This window comes from Mobula birostris, chromosome 4 (assembly GCF_030028105.1).
Source record: "Mobula birostris isolate sMobBir1 chromosome 4, sMobBir1.hap1, whole genome shotgun sequence".
Taxonomy (NCBI): domain Eukaryota; kingdom Metazoa; phylum Chordata; class Chondrichthyes; order Myliobatiformes; family Myliobatidae; genus Mobula; species Mobula birostris.
In genome coordinates, this window is record NC_092373.1 from 35,344,017 (window position 1) to 35,361,867 (window position 17,851).

At 38.7% G+C, this 17,851-nt stretch overlaps 2 protein-coding genes across 9 annotated transcripts in view; one reads left to right on the plus strand and one right to left on the minus strand.

Moving 5' to 3' along the window:
- alg3 (ALG3 alpha-1,3- mannosyltransferase) overlaps positions 1-9,736 on the plus strand; it is a 34,132-nt gene extending 24,396 nt beyond the window's left edge. Inside the window, exons 6-9 of the mRNA XM_072255137.1 lie at positions 827-1,032; positions 1,726-1,801; positions 5,493-5,638; positions 6,886-9,736. Of these exons, the coding sequence (XP_072111238.1) occupies positions 827-1,032; positions 1,726-1,801; positions 5,493-5,638; positions 6,886-7,063 (606 nt within the window). The 3' untranslated portion in view covers positions 7,064-9,736. The remainder of the gene's footprint in view (positions 1-826; positions 1,033-1,725; positions 1,802-5,492; positions 5,639-6,885) is intronic.
- Positions 9,737-11,754: 2,018 nt separating this feature from the next.
- Positions 11,755-17,851, minus strand: part of vwa5b2 (von Willebrand factor A domain containing 5B2) — a 171,446-nt gene continuing 165,349 nt past the window's right edge. For 7 of the 8 annotated variants that reach the window (XM_072255145.1, XM_072255143.1, XM_072255138.1 and 4 more), the window contains 3 exons: positions 16,931-17,000; positions 16,172-16,295; positions 11,755-12,854 (listed from right to left, as the gene is read on the minus strand). In XM_072255145.1, coding sequence (XP_072111246.1) covers positions 12,147-12,854; positions 16,172-16,295; positions 16,931-17,000 — 902 coding nt within the window. In that variant the 3' untranslated portion in view covers positions 11,755-12,146. The remainder of the gene's footprint in view (positions 12,855-16,171; positions 16,296-16,930; positions 17,001-17,851) is intronic. The other variant, XM_072255146.1, reaches the window with a different exon arrangement.

Sequence of the window (17,851 nt, forward strand, 5' to 3'; positions counted from 1 at the left end):
TTCTTAACCTCCCAAATTGGTATGCAGATCGATCCAACCTCGCTCAACTGTCAACATCCTGCCCTTCCAGTCCCTGGTTCCCTGGTGGACCTCCAGTACTAATACCAAGTTACTTATGTTACAGTACATAAGTAGCAAAATAAATGATGTTAGTTTGGAAAGTAAGGAAACCACTTACCTAAGTTCCTTTTTCCAGTTATGTTCAATGCCAAATTTGTTTTTCTCCATTGGTACTGCTTGACCCTGCAGAGTAGTTGCATTGTTTTGTGTTGATGTCATCACATCTTCTATTAATGTGAAGTGGGAAAATTTCTGGTAATCTTTTTGTTTTAATAACTGAAGGGTAGAAAAAAAATTCAAATTATCAGAAGTGTGCAATGATATGTGCATTATGCTAGCTTTTTTCCCCTCTAAAGAGGACTGTCTGGTTCTGTTGGACCAATTGATGCTCTATTCAATCACCTGAAAGTGGGTCACCTCCTTTATATTAAACTTGACGTGGAAGTGGAAGGTTGCGTACTTGGAGGATCATTTTAACAAATAGAAAAATTAAGATTTGGACTCTGAAAGTTAACCAATTTCACTTTCTACAACCAAAAGAATGTTTGCAGAGTTGACAGACCCATTTTTATTCTGGCATCTTCCCCCTTTTCAGTTCAGAAGAAAGGACTCAGCCCAATGCATCATCTGTTTATTCCTTTCCACTGATGCTGTGTGAATTGAGTTACTCCAGCATTTTGTGTTGCACGGGCATGAGGAGTCTTGTGCTGTATAAGTTGATGTATTGCTGAATTCACGACTGATAAAGATATTTTTCTTTATTTAGGTGGTGCTGGGTTTGCCCTTCCTGATGGAAAATCCTGTTGGATATATAGCAAGAGCATTTGATCTTGGTCGCCAATTTCTCTTCAAGTGGACAGTGAACTGGCGCTTCCTGCCCGAGAGTGTCTTCCTCAGTCGTTACTTCCACCTTGCACTATTAGTGGCACATCTGACCGTTCTGCTTCTCTTTGCAATCTGCAGATGGAACAAGTGTGTGCATTTTTCTCAGTATTGTGTACATTGTTTCCCTTTCTCCTTATGCATGCCCCTTCTCGTTCACACCTACTTTGGTCATGTTTTGGAAATTCTTTGCTTGGTCTTTAGGAGAGCTGGTTAGTTATTTGCTAGAAGTTGGATTTCTTTCCACAGTCATACCATAAATGGAAAAATTAATAGAAATGCAGATGCTGCAAATCTAAAAAACAGAAAATGATGGAAATAGTCACTAGGTCAGGCTGCATCTGTGGATAGAGAAACAGTGTCAGATCAGAACAAGGAAGAACAGAGAAATTAAGTTATAGAGGGTGGTAGGATGCAGTGTAGGTGTAAGATTGTTATGACGTGGTGAATAAATAGGATAATTCTGTCAGGAGTATGTGATTTTAGTTCTGTTCAGATTGTTGTGTTGTATATTATTTTAAATACCTTCATATCTATTGACTGTGGAGTTCTGTAGGCTCAACAGGGTTACAAAACAATTGTAATTGTTTGGACAACCCTCAGTGCTGAATGTTTCTCTGACTTTTTCACAGAATAAGAACAATGTTTCTGTTGAAACATATTTCATGGAGTTCCAGAAATCCACAGGAGAATGATATTCATTCCAGTTTATTCACTTTTTTGCATTTGACTGAGTTGCTTCCAGATATGGCACTAATTGTTATTCCCTGTTTCATGTCCTAGATCTGAAGAGGGAATGCTTTCACTTCTGAAGGCCCCAGAAGAGAGAGCATCACAACACAAGCCTTTAACTGCAAATCATATCCTTTAAAAATCAATGTTAGATTCTGAATATTTGTTATTAAGTAACTGACGACAATCAAGAGAAGTGAGGGCTGAATAGTAGGAAATTGATATGACATTGAACAGTATAGGCCCTTCAGTCCTTGATGTTGTACCAAACTTTTAACAACATACTTCAGATCATTCTAACCCTTCTCTCCTACACAACCCTCCATTCTTCATCCTTGAACCTATCCAAGTCTCTTAATTCTCCCAAATGTATCTCCCTGTATCACCACCCCTGGCAGGGCATTCCATGCACCTATGTGTATATATTTTCTAAAAAAGCAACAACTCGCCTCTGGCATTTCTTCTCCTCCCCCCACACCCACCATACTTTCCTGCAATAAAATTAACCCTTCCCATTAGCCTTTTCTGCCCTGGGGGGAAAAGGTGCTGGCTGTCCACTCTACCTATGCCTCTTGTCTTGTACACCTTTATCAAGTCGCCTCTCATCCTCCTTTCCTCCAAAGAGAAAAGACGTGGCTTACTCAACCTCCCCTCAAAGGCATGCTGTCTAAATGTCAAATGAAAATCAGTTGATGTTGGAAATCTGAGCAACACGCACACAATACTGGGGGAACTCAGTAGGCCAAGTAGCATCTATGGGGGTTGGGGGAAGTACAGTTGATGCTTCAGGCCAAAACCCTTCATAAATCTCTTCTGTGCCACCTCTAAAGCTCAATCTTCTGACTAATGGAGGCCAACACACCATACGCTTTCTTAACCACCCTCAACTTGCACAGCAACTTTGTAAGATCTGTGGACCCCAAGACTCCTCTGTTCCTCCACACGTGCAAGAATCCTGCTATTAACCCTGTATTCTGCTTTCAAATTCAACCTTCCAAGATGAATCAAGGATAATATAGTTATGGTTAATGTAAGCTGAAGTATAAATATTTTGCTTTTGTTCAGATTCAGCCATGCATGCTGCAGTCAGTAAAAAATCCTCAAGTCTTGCCATAATTTCTACCGCTGCATGTACATAATAGATCCTGCAACTTTGGCATTGCTTTCTTTTAGGCAGCTTAATCTAACCTTTTGTAATTTCTCCTTGGCATAATACATGTACGTGATCTCCAGGAATGTAACATAATCAGGAGAGCCTCTGAGAAGACTTCCCTGATTTAATGTTAGTAATGAGTTGGTGATAATTTTGTACCATAAATTAGATTCATTTTTTGACTTTGTAGGTAACAAGGAATGTGCTTGGGTCAGAATTATTTTGTAATTTCAGATTGTGTTAAATCGTAAGACATTTGGCCCTTCAAGTCTGCTGTAACCTTCCATCCTGGCTGATACCTCTCAACCCCATTATCCTGCCTTCTCCCTGTAATGTTTGACAGTGTCTAACCAAGAATCTATCATTCTCTGCTTCACATTCATTGATTTGGCCTCAACAGCTGCCCATGGCAATGAGTTCCATAGATTCACCACCCACTGCTAAAGAAATTCCTTCTCATGTGTTCTAAATGGATGTCCCTTTATTCTGAGGTGGTACCCTCTGGTCTTAGACGCACCCACTACAGGAAACATCTTCTCCAGACTGTAGACGCCCACTTGTGGGCCATTCAATAAGTTTAAATGCAATATCCTCCCCCCCCCCCCCCCCTCGATTCTTCTGGACTCTGAGTACAGGCCCTGAGCCATCAATGCCCCTTGTATTCATCTTTTTATTCCCAGCGTCATTCTTGCTAACCTCTAGACCCTCTCTAATGCCAGCACATCTATAGATCATTGTTCCAAAACTGCTCATAGTACTCCATGTGGTCTGACCAATGCCTTTTAAAGCCTCAGCATCACATCCTTGCTTTTGTATGCGAGTCTTCTCCAAATGAATGCTAATATTGCATTTGCCTTTCTTGCCACCAATTCAACCTGCAGTGTAACCTTTAGGGAATCCTACATGAGGATTCCCAAGTTGCTCTGTACCTCTGGTTTTTCTGTTTTGAAAATGGTCTGTACCTCTTATTCCTTCTACCTATGTGCATGGTCATACACTTCTCTACACTATATTCCATCTGCCCTTTTGCCCATTCTTCCAATCTTTCAGTCCCTCTGCAGATTCCATGTTTCCTCACTGTGTCCCTCTATGTATCTTTGTATCATCTGCATACTTGGCCATAAAGCCATCAATTCCATCATCAAAATTGTTAACATATAACGTGAAAAGGAGCGGTCCCAATACCAACCCCTGTGGAACACCACTTGTTACTGGCAGCCAATCAGAATAGGACCTCTTATTCCAACTCTCTGCCTCCAGCCAATCTTGTATCCATGCTAGTCTCTTTCTAGTAAAACCATGGGCTCTTATCTTGTCAAGCAGACCCATGTGCAGCATCTTGTCAAAGGCCTTCTGAAAATCCAAGTAAACAACCACTAACACTTTATTCTGCCTGTCGTTTCCTCAAAGAATTCCAAAATTTGTCATGCAAGACTTCTTCGAGGAAACAATGCTGACTTTGGTCTACTTGAATCATTCACCTCCAAGTACCCCAAAACTTCACCCTTAATAGACTCCAACATCTTCCCAACCACTGAAATCAGGCTAATTGGCCTATAATTTTTTTTCTTCTGCCTTCCTACCTTGAAGAGTAGAGCAAAATTTGCAATGTTCCTGTCCTCCAGAACCATTCCAGAATCTAGTGATACTTGAAAGATCATTAATGCCTCTAGGAATCTCTTTGACTACCTCTTTCAGAATCCTCGGTTGTAGTCCATCTAGTCCATGTGACTTATCTGCCTTTAAACCTTTCTGCATTCTAAGCACCGTCTTGGTAAGAGCAGCTGCACTCACTTCTGCCCCGACACTCAAATTTCTGGCATACAGAAATGTCTTCCACAATGAAGACTGATGCAAAACACTTAAGTTAGTCCACCATTTCTCTGACCCTTTCTTTCGCCCTTCCCCCTCTAGAATATGACTATCTTTGGGATGTATCTATCCTGCACCTTCCAAATTACCCCCAGAAATTCCAGCCATTGCTATTCTGTCATCATTCCTGCTGGCGTCTCTGTCCAATCAAATTTGGCCAGCTCCTTTGTAATTCCCTTTACTCCACCATAATATGATACATTGAACTTTATCTTCTCCCTCTTGAACTGCAGGGGTTTTTTTTAACCATATTATGATCACTGTCTCCCAAGGCTTCCTTAATTTAAGCTTCCTAATCAAATCTGGTTCATTATGCAACACCTAATTGAGGGATGCTCAAGTGGGCTCAACCACAAGCTAGCTGAAAAAGCCATTTCTCGGGCATTCTACAAACTCCTTCAAGATCATCTCCCTTATTCCATGTACTGCGTGCATTGAAATAAAACAGCTTTAGTTCTGTATTCATCACCCTTTCTGATTTTTGCCTCATTTTTGCACTTTTTCTACATTTTTGCACTTGGGACGAGAATAGTGATATTGGGAATCAGCATGGGGCAGGAAATGATGCACATTCATTGGCAGCAAACCACTAATTCCTAAATTGTCATTTTTGAAGTGACTTAATTTAGCAAACCATATTGGATTAGATTTTGCTAATCTTATAATCAGAATGCTAATGCAAAATGTTTATCTAAAATGTTAAGTAACATGCTCCTCCACTATATTTTAAATCTCTGCTGATGCAACAGTTTCAAATACATAAGTACTTAATTTTTCCCTTAATTGAAGTATACAAATTGTATTTGTTCTCTTCACCTCAAATTTCATTGGTATCTGTTTCAGTCGATCACTACACTACCAATTCTATGTTTGGTACTTTCATACTCTGCCATACCTTCTATGGAGCACACATGTGAAAAAACTTGCTCATCTCCTCAAGTAAGTTCCACTTCACACTATAGCAGTACGTACAAAATGCTGGAAGAGCTCTGTGGTCACACAGCATCTGTGGAGGGAAATGGGCAATCAGATCGATGTTTTGGGTTGAGACTGGAAAGAGCAGGGAGGTGGCCTGTATAAAAAGATGCTGTGGGGGGGGGGGGGAGTGGTGGTGCAAAAGCTCTTGGGTAGTAGGGGTGGGGTGAGAGAAGGGGAGTGGGTATGTAAGGAACAACATGCATGTTCCTTCTGTTACTGGGTCAGATAAATGGATATTCACTGATCACACGATGTTTAAGAGCATTTGCAACTCCACACCATCACATACCTGAATGCAGTAATACCTAGCATTTAGGCATAGGCTTTTTTTTTTAAAAAAAAAAGGTCAAACATTTGCTAAAGAAGTCCCAAATGATATTCAAGTCCCTGACCAGCTTCTATGACGATCGATGGAATTCCTATTGAGGAACTGTTTTCATAAATACCATTACCACAAGAGTTGATCAGATGAGTCAATTACAAGGCACAAGTCAAGAGTGATTCAATACTCTCCCCATGAGTGCAGTTCCTGCCAATTTCTGGAAGTCAGCCCACTAGATTGCCACTCCATCAATCACTTTAAGTATTCATTCCCTCCACCACTAGAATACAGGGTGCAATGTACTCCATTTACTGTTTTCCCAAGGTACCTGAATTGAAGGTTTGAAATATAACTTTTAAAGTGCAGAACAGCAGAATTTGAGAAGCAAATAATCATTAGTGGAAAATTAGGGATACTTGGGAGTAAGTCCACTAAATCATTTTATTTGTATTGAATTGCAAATTTTGTTCAATCCATGTTTATAATTGAAGATATTGGGAATATTTTGGCAAATTGTACACAATGTTGTGTACAGTGATACAAAGGGCAATTATTTGTATGTTGTATATTTTGGGTGAAATGTTTTGATCAAATTTCATGTTTTTTTTTAACCTTGCATACCTTCTGCATACTTCTAGTTGATTCTATTTTAGACTAGTGTCCAGACTACTAGGTATTTACATATTGTGGAAGCAGATTAAATGAATTGCATGCAGGAAGGGGATAGTTTACTATTCTGCTGACTGAATGTATTGAAGATGATTATTTGCTTAGAACTGAGCCCAGGGAAGTCCTCTGTGTCTATTAAAGATGAGCAGATTAAGGGTTTTCTTATTCAAGAAGTTAAAAGCAGATCATTATGTGATATCATTTATTCTTCTTTCAGAGTTCTTATTTTAGGACTGATTGAGATGTCATGGAATACATATCCCTCAACTGTGTATAGCTCGATCTCACTCCATGTGTGTCACGTAATTATTCTGCTTTCTCTCTGGTATGGCCATGCTGAACCTGAGAAAGGTACACCAAGTGAAGACCAGGATCTATTGAAGAAGAAGAAATGATCGAATGGACTTGGAATTGGGTTCCAGCAAGCAATAATAATTTCATTATTAATATCACCAAGAGCGAAAACTTTAATTTAAAAAAAAAAAAAATGATGGCCAGTAGCTGCTTCTCTGAAGTATTAAGGACTTGTGGTGCTGGATCCACTAGAGACTCCTCAAACGAATTCAATGATGCCTGCAACCTTGATTTCTGAATGTCACTTTGCAGCCCAGTGAGGTTTTGTGCTCGCTGTCTTCTAAAGCATGAGGTGCACAGGACTTTAGGCCTGAGGATGGACATGTGGAAGGACAGATCACACTGCACTTACCTGTGGAACAGTGCACATTAACAGCTTTAAGTTAATTTTTCTTTGTAGTGTGATTTTTTTTTTAATTTTTCAATTTCAGATGTGTTTACTTTCACTTCCTAGCATGCACAAAATAGTCCTTTAGGTTTGTGAAATAAAATAAGTGGCAGTATCAAGAATTCATTTTTAAATGTGTATAATAGTTTTTTCATTTTTCTTTAAAGAATTTTTTTGTTTAAATGATTGTATCAGAATTATTTTCTAATTAAATGAAATAGATTGCAGTTTAACAGAATTCCAATTAGATGAGTCCAGCTGGCAGAACCAGAATAAAAGCAGGACCGAACTGTCATGCTTAAATGGGATTTCCATATGTTGTCCATTTTGAGTTGTAGGTTACTCCTATATTTGTCCTGTGGAGTTAGGAAATCTATACATGTGAGATGTAAGCGGAGAAAGCTATAGAATCATTTATAGAACAAGAACTGACATTTGAGTAAAGGTCAGCCATGCCAGTGGGTGGTTGTCTGTTGTATCCATTGATGACAGCAAACCTGTGTAGGAGTGTTTTTTTTTTTTAAGTGTTACAGCAATAAGGTTAAGGGTGAAAGGTGCAAAAGTTTGAGGGGAACATGAGGGGGAACTTCGTTCAGTGTCATGTGTATGGAACAAGCTGCATGCAAGCACGATTTCAACATTTAAGAGCAGTTTGGATAGGTACGTGGTTGGTAGAGGTATAGAGGGGTATGACCCTCCAGGTTGACAGTAGGCAATTTAAATGGTTCAACACAGACTGGCTTGTTTCTGTGCTATACTTTTCTATGACTAAATGGGGCAGATCCACAATCTCAACCTCGGAAGTCCATGTCCAGTGCTACAAGTACCCCTCACAACTGGGGTCTTCCATGGTTGGTGTGACCATGACTACTTTACCCTGTCATTCCCTTTGTTCTCTACAAAGCATTGCAAGACTGCTTTCCTGACTGTCAGACCTCACTGTTGATCTCATCTATCCAGTCAGTGGGAGCTGACTTTGCATGCCAGGAGAGGCATGTCCCGATCACACTGGGGTATGAGGCCTCCCGGCTACCCTCTTTGTTTAGCCTGCCTTGGAGCCAAGTGTAAGAACTGAGTTTCAGTGGAACTGAATGAGTGAGCCTCCCCAGAATGGACAGGACAAGCCCTTTCAGAGGTGCTACCTCTCTGTAGACACCTCATGTACTGAACCATGCTGGTGTTTATTTTTAAAGGAAACAGTGTAAGGAAAAGTTTTCTGGAGATATGATATATAATTTCCAATTAATTCCAAAGTGGACTATGTCTAAAACAATTTAGATGTGTTTGTGTCTTAAAAAAAAATTGCTAAATACTTGTTAAATTTGTAACCAAAGGAAATTTATGGAAAAAAAAATGGTATACAATTTAAAATAGTCTTCATTACAACAGGAATTTTTTTCATTGTTCACCCACCTCCCTAAATGGAAAATAGCAGCTTTACTTAAGGAGTATAATATAGCTTAACATATAGTTAAATTTAAATAATTATGCAAGGCCTACCATGGTTAGATGGTTTCAAGAGATCACTAGCTTTTGTAATTACTGGAGTAATATAACACACCCTCCCAATTGAAAATTGTAGTAAGGAGATCGAAAACTCCACAAACTTTAATTCCTGTGATGCCACTGCTCCATTAAATCAGCAAACATTTTCAAAAGAGGAAAAGAATTGAACTTGAACTGCTTGAGCTTTGACCACTAAGTCACTCCACTGCTGAGAGACAAATACTGATTTTTAAATGTTGATGTAACACCTCAGTGAGTGGCACTTTAAAATTTTAACCATTATCTTCAGGAATCTAGTCTTGTCAAACAGGTAGACATGCTGCCTAAGAGCAAAGGTTATAAAAAAAGATCAAGCACCTTCACTTGTGTTAGCACTAAGAGTCAGCCTTAGGAGCTCTAGACTTGAGCAGTTTTGTCTGTAATGTAATTCACTGGGTACAGATGAAGACTTGGTCATCCTCAAGACAATAAGGATGTTTAAACACAAGATGAGGAGCTTGGTATCTGGCATGATCAGCAGAAATATCCAGTTCCTGGCCTTGATTGCTATTTTTAACAGTTTGTATTTATAAGAATCATGTCTCCACTGGATTGTGGTACATAGAAAAAACTTGACTACTACCCTGTGACTATGAAGTCTTCTGGGGAGTTTCTTTTAGTTGCTCCTTGTAAATCTGTAATTTTGAGGTTGTAACATTTTAGCCATTATAAAAGGTACTAATCACAGAGGAAGCATACAAGTACAGAAGATTCATAGTGCTTTTCCTATCTTAATTGATCAAAATCTAAATGGTTCTCCAAAGACTTGTTCTTTTATTAGCCTAAACTTCAGACCATTGAATTAGATGGCACTCAAAAGGTCCTCATCAATTGATGCACATGTTTTGAGACCATTGTAGGTCTGCGTCATTGGCATAGACAGTCAATCATTACAAGGTGTTTTCTTGAACTTTGAAACCTCAGCATTTCAGTCTTAATTGTATTACCCTTAATGTTGTAAATTTTTTGTATATTTTCTGGAAAGAATGTAAATTGCTCTAACTCCATTCTGTGGGCAAATACATTTTCTATGCCTTTCAAACCAAAGGGCTTTCTGCCCTATGTAGTTGACTCTCTGCTCTGTGATTGTGCCAAATTTGAAAGGAAGTGAGTGTTTCAAGGTATAAAGTGCTTGATGTCTTGGTTGTGTGGGACTTGTCTGTGCAACTCCACCAGTTGTCTGGATAAATGTGAAGTGCCAAACTAGACTACAGAATATGAACAAAAATTAGGAGAAATGGCCAGAAGCAATAATTAGCATAAAAATATATTGGGCTTCAGGCATAAATCCCTTGAGACAAAAACATATTTATTTGTTTCCATAGAACAAAAAAAATTCATTTGTTCTATGAAATGTGAACTGCTTCATTGTGTACTAGTTTGGGTAAATTCAATGTTGGCCTCTATCCTGTCTTTATTGGTGGAAATGGTGAGAGGGTTATGTTACTTTGTTTATTTACTGAAATAGAATATTTTAAACAAATTGTTTTTTCAGTTTACTTGGATAAAAATGAAAAGTCTGAATAGTTTGTTACAGAACTTTGTTACAAATCTGAGGCTTTGATTTTTATTGTAATGCAATTGCTATATACTAGAATATTAGAACTTTGACATGCTGAAATGTCCCACATCCCAGAGATCTTCACTGGGGTGTTATCAAAAGCCCAACAGTCATAAGGAATTACAGTACCCTGAAAATATTTTTCAAGGCATTGTATGTAGTAGGTGATTTGGACAAAACACTACATCTATGAAAATAGAAAATGCTGGAACGATTCAGCAGGTCAGGCAGCAACTGTGAGGAGGAACTATTCGCTCTAAGTTGGTGACCAGGAAGAGGGATTTCCATAAGTGAAATAAAAGCAATAAAGAAACTGTTCTGAAATTGTACCTTGCTTTACCCAGCAGTCTCCATTAATTTTGACCCACCCTGTGCAATACAGTAGTCCTACCATTTTGCAGCTGTGCAACGTGACAAGTTCATAGAACTGATTGTATAAAGAAATTCCAACAATCTGTGCCCAACACAAAAGGTGCCAAGCTCATATATGCTATGTAGCAAAGAATGAAGTAAGCCCAATAATACACTAATAATTTATACATTTTAGGACATTAAGTAATTCAATGGTTCATGAAGGTACAGTATTGCATAATAATACAATGGGAAGCATCACTAAGTTAAATCCCTACAACATTGAATTTATGAAGCATTTAGTCAATGGATTTTACTTACTGTGTAAATGCAACTTCAATTGTCAATCAGAGTGATGATGCTTTTGTCTAAAAAGGAATTTATGGTGTTTTTGGGAGAGAGTGCAATTCACCAAGAATCATTTAGGTTTCTGAAAACAATCATAATTTGAGGTACTAATTATGTCCAGTGAAAATGTAAGGTTTCTTGACCTTTTGAGACTTGAGAGCACAGTGTAGTTGCCTCCATCCCTCACATTATTAAAAATGTCCAAAATAGCATTTTGTTTTCATTAAAATGAGCAAAGGTTTGAGCAAGCTTGGTACATTAGCATGTTACATACTAATTGTACCATAATGAAAGCTCAAGGCCCACATGTTTTAAAACACATTCCTGACAGTAAGCCCCATTTAATTGCTGCCATACAATCAACATCCAGTAAAAATGTGATTTAGAAAATCAACAGCAAATTTACATTGGATCCCTGTCAGTTGTTCAGCTGGGAAACTGAATGGATAATGTTGGTTGTCCATGTGGAATAAGGATGCATTGATCTGTTCTCTTGAACCTTGCCCCTTACAGGCCAAGGTGAAAGATAATTGCCTGATAGCCTGTCAGTGCAAGTGCTGTACTCACTTGAAGAATGGGATGTGCAACCATTGTGAAACCTCTTATCAAACTTGCAAAATAATTTTCCCATCCAAAGAAGAAATATCAATATTGTCATTTATTTCAAGACTATTATATAAATCCCAACCAGTTCTTATGTATTTAAATATCATTTGAATTTCCTCTGTATGCATATCATAGAAAGAAGATAAATGTTTGCAATCTGCACCATACATTTCTAATTAATAGAATCCTGCTGTCATAATGGTCACTTGAATGGCAAAATAGCTGCCTCATATCTGATGCACTGTTTTTTTTTAAAATCAGGCATTACAATTTACTGCCTCAATTTAAAATTATTAAGTATATAATATTCATTAAATATCTGTATTTACATATTATTTGGATTATAACACAACATATTGAGTTTGATATTCTCATTCCAATGACGTAGCAACAGGAAAAGCTGCCTAGTTGCAGCCTTCAGTCCATTAACATGCAATTGTTCAGGAAGCTGTTGAGAACATAGCCATGTGTCTGCCTTGGCAGCAATAAGCTCCCATTCCGGAAAGTAACCAGCACACTGGTGTTCGAGCCAGCCCAGTCCAACTGCAGTTGCCCAGCTCATACCTTCCAAATCATCATACTGAGTGCTCAGTTCACTTATCAACCTGTACGAGGCTCCACTGCTTTCAGAGGGAACTGGTGAATTTTCAGTTTCAGAGCCCCTGCCACTGTCTACCAACTGAATGTTGGTGCTGTGACCATCAGTACTGGCACTGAATAAATTGCTTCTACTTGCTGGAGAACTGCCATGATCCGAAACACCCTCAAGACGTGACCGTGTAATCTTATTTGAAACTTTTATGATTTCTTCAGTATTTCCCTGATTGTTTTTGAGCACACACTGGCCACTCTTGTTATGAACGGAGATCTTCCCTTTGAGAAGGTTTTCAGCTTTGCAGCGTGAGGATGGACTGAGACTTGCTCGATGACACGAGAAGGGTGAGGCCCTTCTCAGTCGATCTAACGGAATCTGGACTGCATCAGAGAAGGCTTCGTTCAGAAGAAATGCTCCACATGCCAGTTGTAACCGTACCTGCAATGATAACCTGCCTGTTAAATGTGCTCTTGCACAGGAAGTTATTTTCTCCACAGCCCTTATGATATAGTTGAGCACAATTGCAGCATATCATACAAAATTGTTCATTCAAATTTGAAGTTTTAATTTTTGGAAGCTGTAACATTAAAAATAAATTAAACTATTTCATGAGAAAGATTGTTGATTGCAAAATGCACCAGTAGAATTTATGATGTAAATGGTACCAAATCCTAAACTTAAGCCATTGCTTTGATAGAACATAGTTTGGTTTATTAAGAAGCCATCATAAAATGGTTTTATAAATTAATCCTTCATAAATCAGTCTAAAAGATGCTTCAAGATTATGCACCATCTGTGGTTTTATTACATATACTTCATATTTTAAATATGTAGAATAGTGTTAACAAGATCAGTTAATGTTACTTTAATATGTGATTTGAACTGATTTAATTATCTATGAAGATCCTTGAAAATTTTTGAAGTCCCAGTGATCACTTAAAATATTGCTTAATAACCCAATCATGAAGGTGTCTACAATTTTCTAGAGGAACCCTAGATGGGTAAACTGGAAATTTTAGTTAAGTCATAGTTATACAACTTGGAAACAAGCCCTTCAGTCCAAATTGTTTTTGCCTTCTAAGGTGTCTTCCTGAGCTAGTCCCATTTGTCTACAGTTGGCCTATTTTGCTCTAAATCCTGTCCATATATCTTTCCTACATTGTAATTGTGCCTGTCTCTACCACTTCATCAGGCAGCTTATAGTATACAGCCACTACTCTCTGTGGAAAAGTTTGCCTTGATCTAACTTCCCTTTCATAAGTCCTCTAGTCTTAGACTCCCCGACCATGGGGAAAAAGACTGTGAACAAACCATATCATCAATGCTCCCCATCATTTTATAAAGCTCTTTAAAGTCACTCTCAACCTCCTTCACTCCAGTGAAACTTGTCCAACCAGTGCTTGTAACTCTGGCCCTCCAGTCTAGGCAGTATTATTGTGAATCTTTTTGGCACCTTCCCTAGTTTAATCACATCCTTCCCAGAGCAGGTTTTGGAATTCTTTGAAGAAATAACAAGCAGGATAGACAAAGGAGAATCAGCAGATGTTGTGTACTTGGATTTTCAGAAGGCCTTTAACAAGCTGCCACCCCTGAGGTTGCTAAACAAAATAAGGGTCCGTGGTATTACAGGAAAGATTCTAGCATGGATAAAGCAGTGGCTGACTGGCAGGAGGCAAAGAGTGGGAATAAAGGGAGCCTTTTTCTGAGTGGTTGCCGGTGACTAGTGGTGTTCCACAGGTATCTGTGTTGGTACTGCTTCTTTTCCATATATCAATAATTTGGATGACGGAATTGATGGCTTTTTTGCAAAGTTTGTGGACAATACAAAGATAGGTGGAGGAGCAAGTAGCTTTGAGAAAGTAGGCTACAGAAGGACTTGGACAGATTAGGAGAATGGGTAAGGAAGTGGCAGATGGAATACAGTGTTAGGAAGTGTATGGTTGTGGGCTTTGGTAGAAGAAATAAGAGGGTAGATAATCTTCTAAATAGAGAGAAAATTCAAAAATCTGAGGTGCAACAGGACCTGGGAGTACTTGTGCAGGATTCCCTAAAGGTAAATTTGCAGGTTGAATCAGTGAGGAAGGCAAATGCGATATTAGCATTCAGTTCAAGAGGACTAGAATATAAAAGCAGGGATGTAATGTTGAGGCTTTATAAAGCACTGCTGAGACCTCACTTGGAGTATTGCGAGCAATTTTAGGCACCTTATCTAAGAAAGGATGTGCTGATATTGGAGAGGGTTCAAAGGAGTTTCATGAAAATTATTCCAGGATTGAAAAGTTTATCGTGTGGAGTATTTGATGGCTCTGGGCCTGTACTCATTAAAATTCAGAAAAATGAGCAATTACTTCATTGAAACCTATCGAATGTTGAAAGGCCTTGATAGAGTGGAAGAGTCTAAGACCAGAGGGCACAACCTCAGAACAGAGAAGTGTTATTTTAGAATGGAGATGAGGAGGAATTTCTTTAGCCAGAGAGTGTGAATCTGTGGAATTGATTACCACAGGCGTCTTCAGGTATACTTAAGGCAGATGTTGATAGATTCTTGATTAGTTAGGGCATGAAGGGATAAGGGGAGATTGGAGCTAAGAGGGAAAATGGATCAGCCATGATGAAATGGCAGATCAGACTTGATGGGCCAAATGACCTAACTTGGTTCCAATATCTTACAGTCTTATAGTAAGGTGACCAAACTAAGTACAGTGTTGACAATATTGAATACACTAAAAAGTCAGGCAGAATTCAATTTTGGGTTGTTCCTGAGTTATTAAACTTTTAGGCCATCAAATAAAAGGCAACAAAACCCATACTCAAACAAATTGTGTGTGGAGCATTGCTGATGTTCTGATTGCTGTTACAGATAGACAGATAAATTATTGATTCCAAAGGAAATTACAGAGTCACAGTAGCATTACAAGTGCAAAGATACAAATATTAGAAGAGAAGTAAAAAAGAATTTTAAAAAAAGTTGCCTCAAACAGTCTAACAGGAGGGGGTCATCACTTCCTGGCTAGGGGTTGACTCATTATAGAGCCTAATGGTCGAGGGTGAGAATTACTTCATATAGCGCTCTTTGGAGCAGCATAGTTGTCTTAGTCTATGACTAAAAGTTCTTCTCTGTTCAGCAAAGGTGGCATGCAGAAGTTGAGAAATATGGTTCAAATTGCCAGGATTTTCCACAGGGTCCTTTGTTCTACCACAGCCTCCAGTGTGTCTAATTTGACTCCTGTAACAGAGTGAGCCTCTCTAATCAGTTTATTGAGCTGTTGGCATCACCCGTGTTGGTGCCATTGCCCCAGCACACCACCTCATAGAAGATTGAACTGGCGACAACAGACTGGTAGAACATGTGAAGGAGAGGCCTACATACTCCAAAGGACCTCAGTCTCCTCCCAAAGCAGAGGCGACTCAGGCCCTTCTTGTACACAGCCTCTGTGTTGGTGCTTCACTCAAGTCTGTCATCCAGGTGCATTCCCAGAAACCTGTAGGTCCTCACCACATCCATGTCCTCACCATCAATAGTAACAGGGAGCAGTGCAGGCTCAGTCTTCCTAAAGTCCATCACCATCTCCTTTGTCTTACTGATGTTGAGCTGCAGATGATTCAACTTGCACCATGTACTATCATTTTTACTAAATAAACAAATCACTATTTGTATTTGTGAATTGTGGTAGAATTTGCAGTGGCAGGTGTCTTGAACAAAGGATTCATTATGTTTGTTCACAAAAACTCCTCAAAGTTTCAGCTTATCTTACCAGTGGCATATAATCATTAATCTCTTCTTCAGGAGATGTGTCCAATTTGGCAGATAGGCAGTTAGGTGTTACTGGTATGTATTTTCCAGTCTGACTAAGACTTCTGTACCTTCCCAGATTAAACCTTATTGTGAAAGGAAAGGAAGGTTAGCAACTTGCTAGATTCACACCAGATAATCAAAGCGTTTCAAGGAGTGGAACCAGATTAAACCCACCTTAAATGTTTTCAATACTGTACATCTATTATTTTGATAGAACCATACCAATGACACAGATATTTGAAACCAAAAAAAAAAGCTATCTATTTTTAGTCCAGTTGCATACAATCAATAAAGTACTAAGAGCCACAAAACAGTTATTGTATTTTGGAGACACAGAGACAACAGATGCTGGAATCCGCCACAAAAAAACAAACTGCTGGAGGAAATCAAGCAACATATTGTGGAAAAGGAATTGTCAACACTTTGGGCCAAGACCATGCATCGATTGTGAAATCTTAACAATTCCTCCCCCTGTTCCCCTCACTGCAGATGTTGCTGCACCCACAGAGTTACAGCAAATTTTAGTTATTAGAACTTAGGTGGTGCTCATTGAGAGCAAGAAGATTCGTATCCTTGAATTATTTCAGAATTGTCAGTGAAATGCCACAGTGCATTTCTAGTCCCTGTTATTTTATGCAGATGGAATAAATTCTGTATTCTACTATCTATGAAATAAGAAGCTAGTGATACTCTGTTTTGGATAGATTTATCAGGATACCTGGATGCAAAGAAACTGTCGTATGATTTCTGTGTCCGGACTGAGGCTATTGACGGACTCTGCCCATTGCCTGGAAAACAGAAACTATTGTTAAAATTGGAGAAAAATTGAAAATCAGTTCAATGTTAGCAATTAGGATTTTAATCCTTTTTGTCTTAATTAAAAATATTGCTTATAAAGAAAATATACTAATTTAACTGAATGTCAAAAACTGCAGTAATTTCAGGTTTATTAGAATAACAGCTTAGCTTAAATCATATGGACCACGCTTACAAATACATCCAACTTATTTTGTATGACCAACTAGTTCAAATGTCTCCAGTTTACAACACAGGCTCCTAAATTAACTACTATTGGTTTAGAACAGTCAGTATCATATATTCTCTATTTTCAAAGTGTTTATACTTAAATAAAGCATTATCTGATATGTAATACAAAAGAATAGTCTAAACTGGGACAATTGCAATGATTTTCGATTAATGAACAAAGAGCCTAGCCTTGGATTTCTTGAAAATAAAACATTCCCCAAGACTGAGCATGTTGAATGCTGAATGCCACCAAGGGAGCCCCAAAATGACATCCAGCTAATCACTGGCAGGCATTGACAGAATTAATCTCCAATGTTTTGGGAAAGCTGGCAGAGCTTTAATTACGAACACGAGAATATCTACAGATACTGGAGATTCAAAGCAACATACACAAAATGCTTGAAGAACTTAGCAGGCCTGGCATCATCTATGGAAAGGAGTAAACAGTCGACATTTCGGGTAAGACCTTTTCTCAGGACCGGAAAGGAAGAGGAGAAGTCAGGGTAAGAAGTTGGGAGAGGAGAGAAAGTAGTACAAAGTGGCAGGTGATAGGTGAAACTAAGAGCTGGGAAGTTGATTGGTGAAAGAGGTAACGGGCTGGAGAATGGGGAAT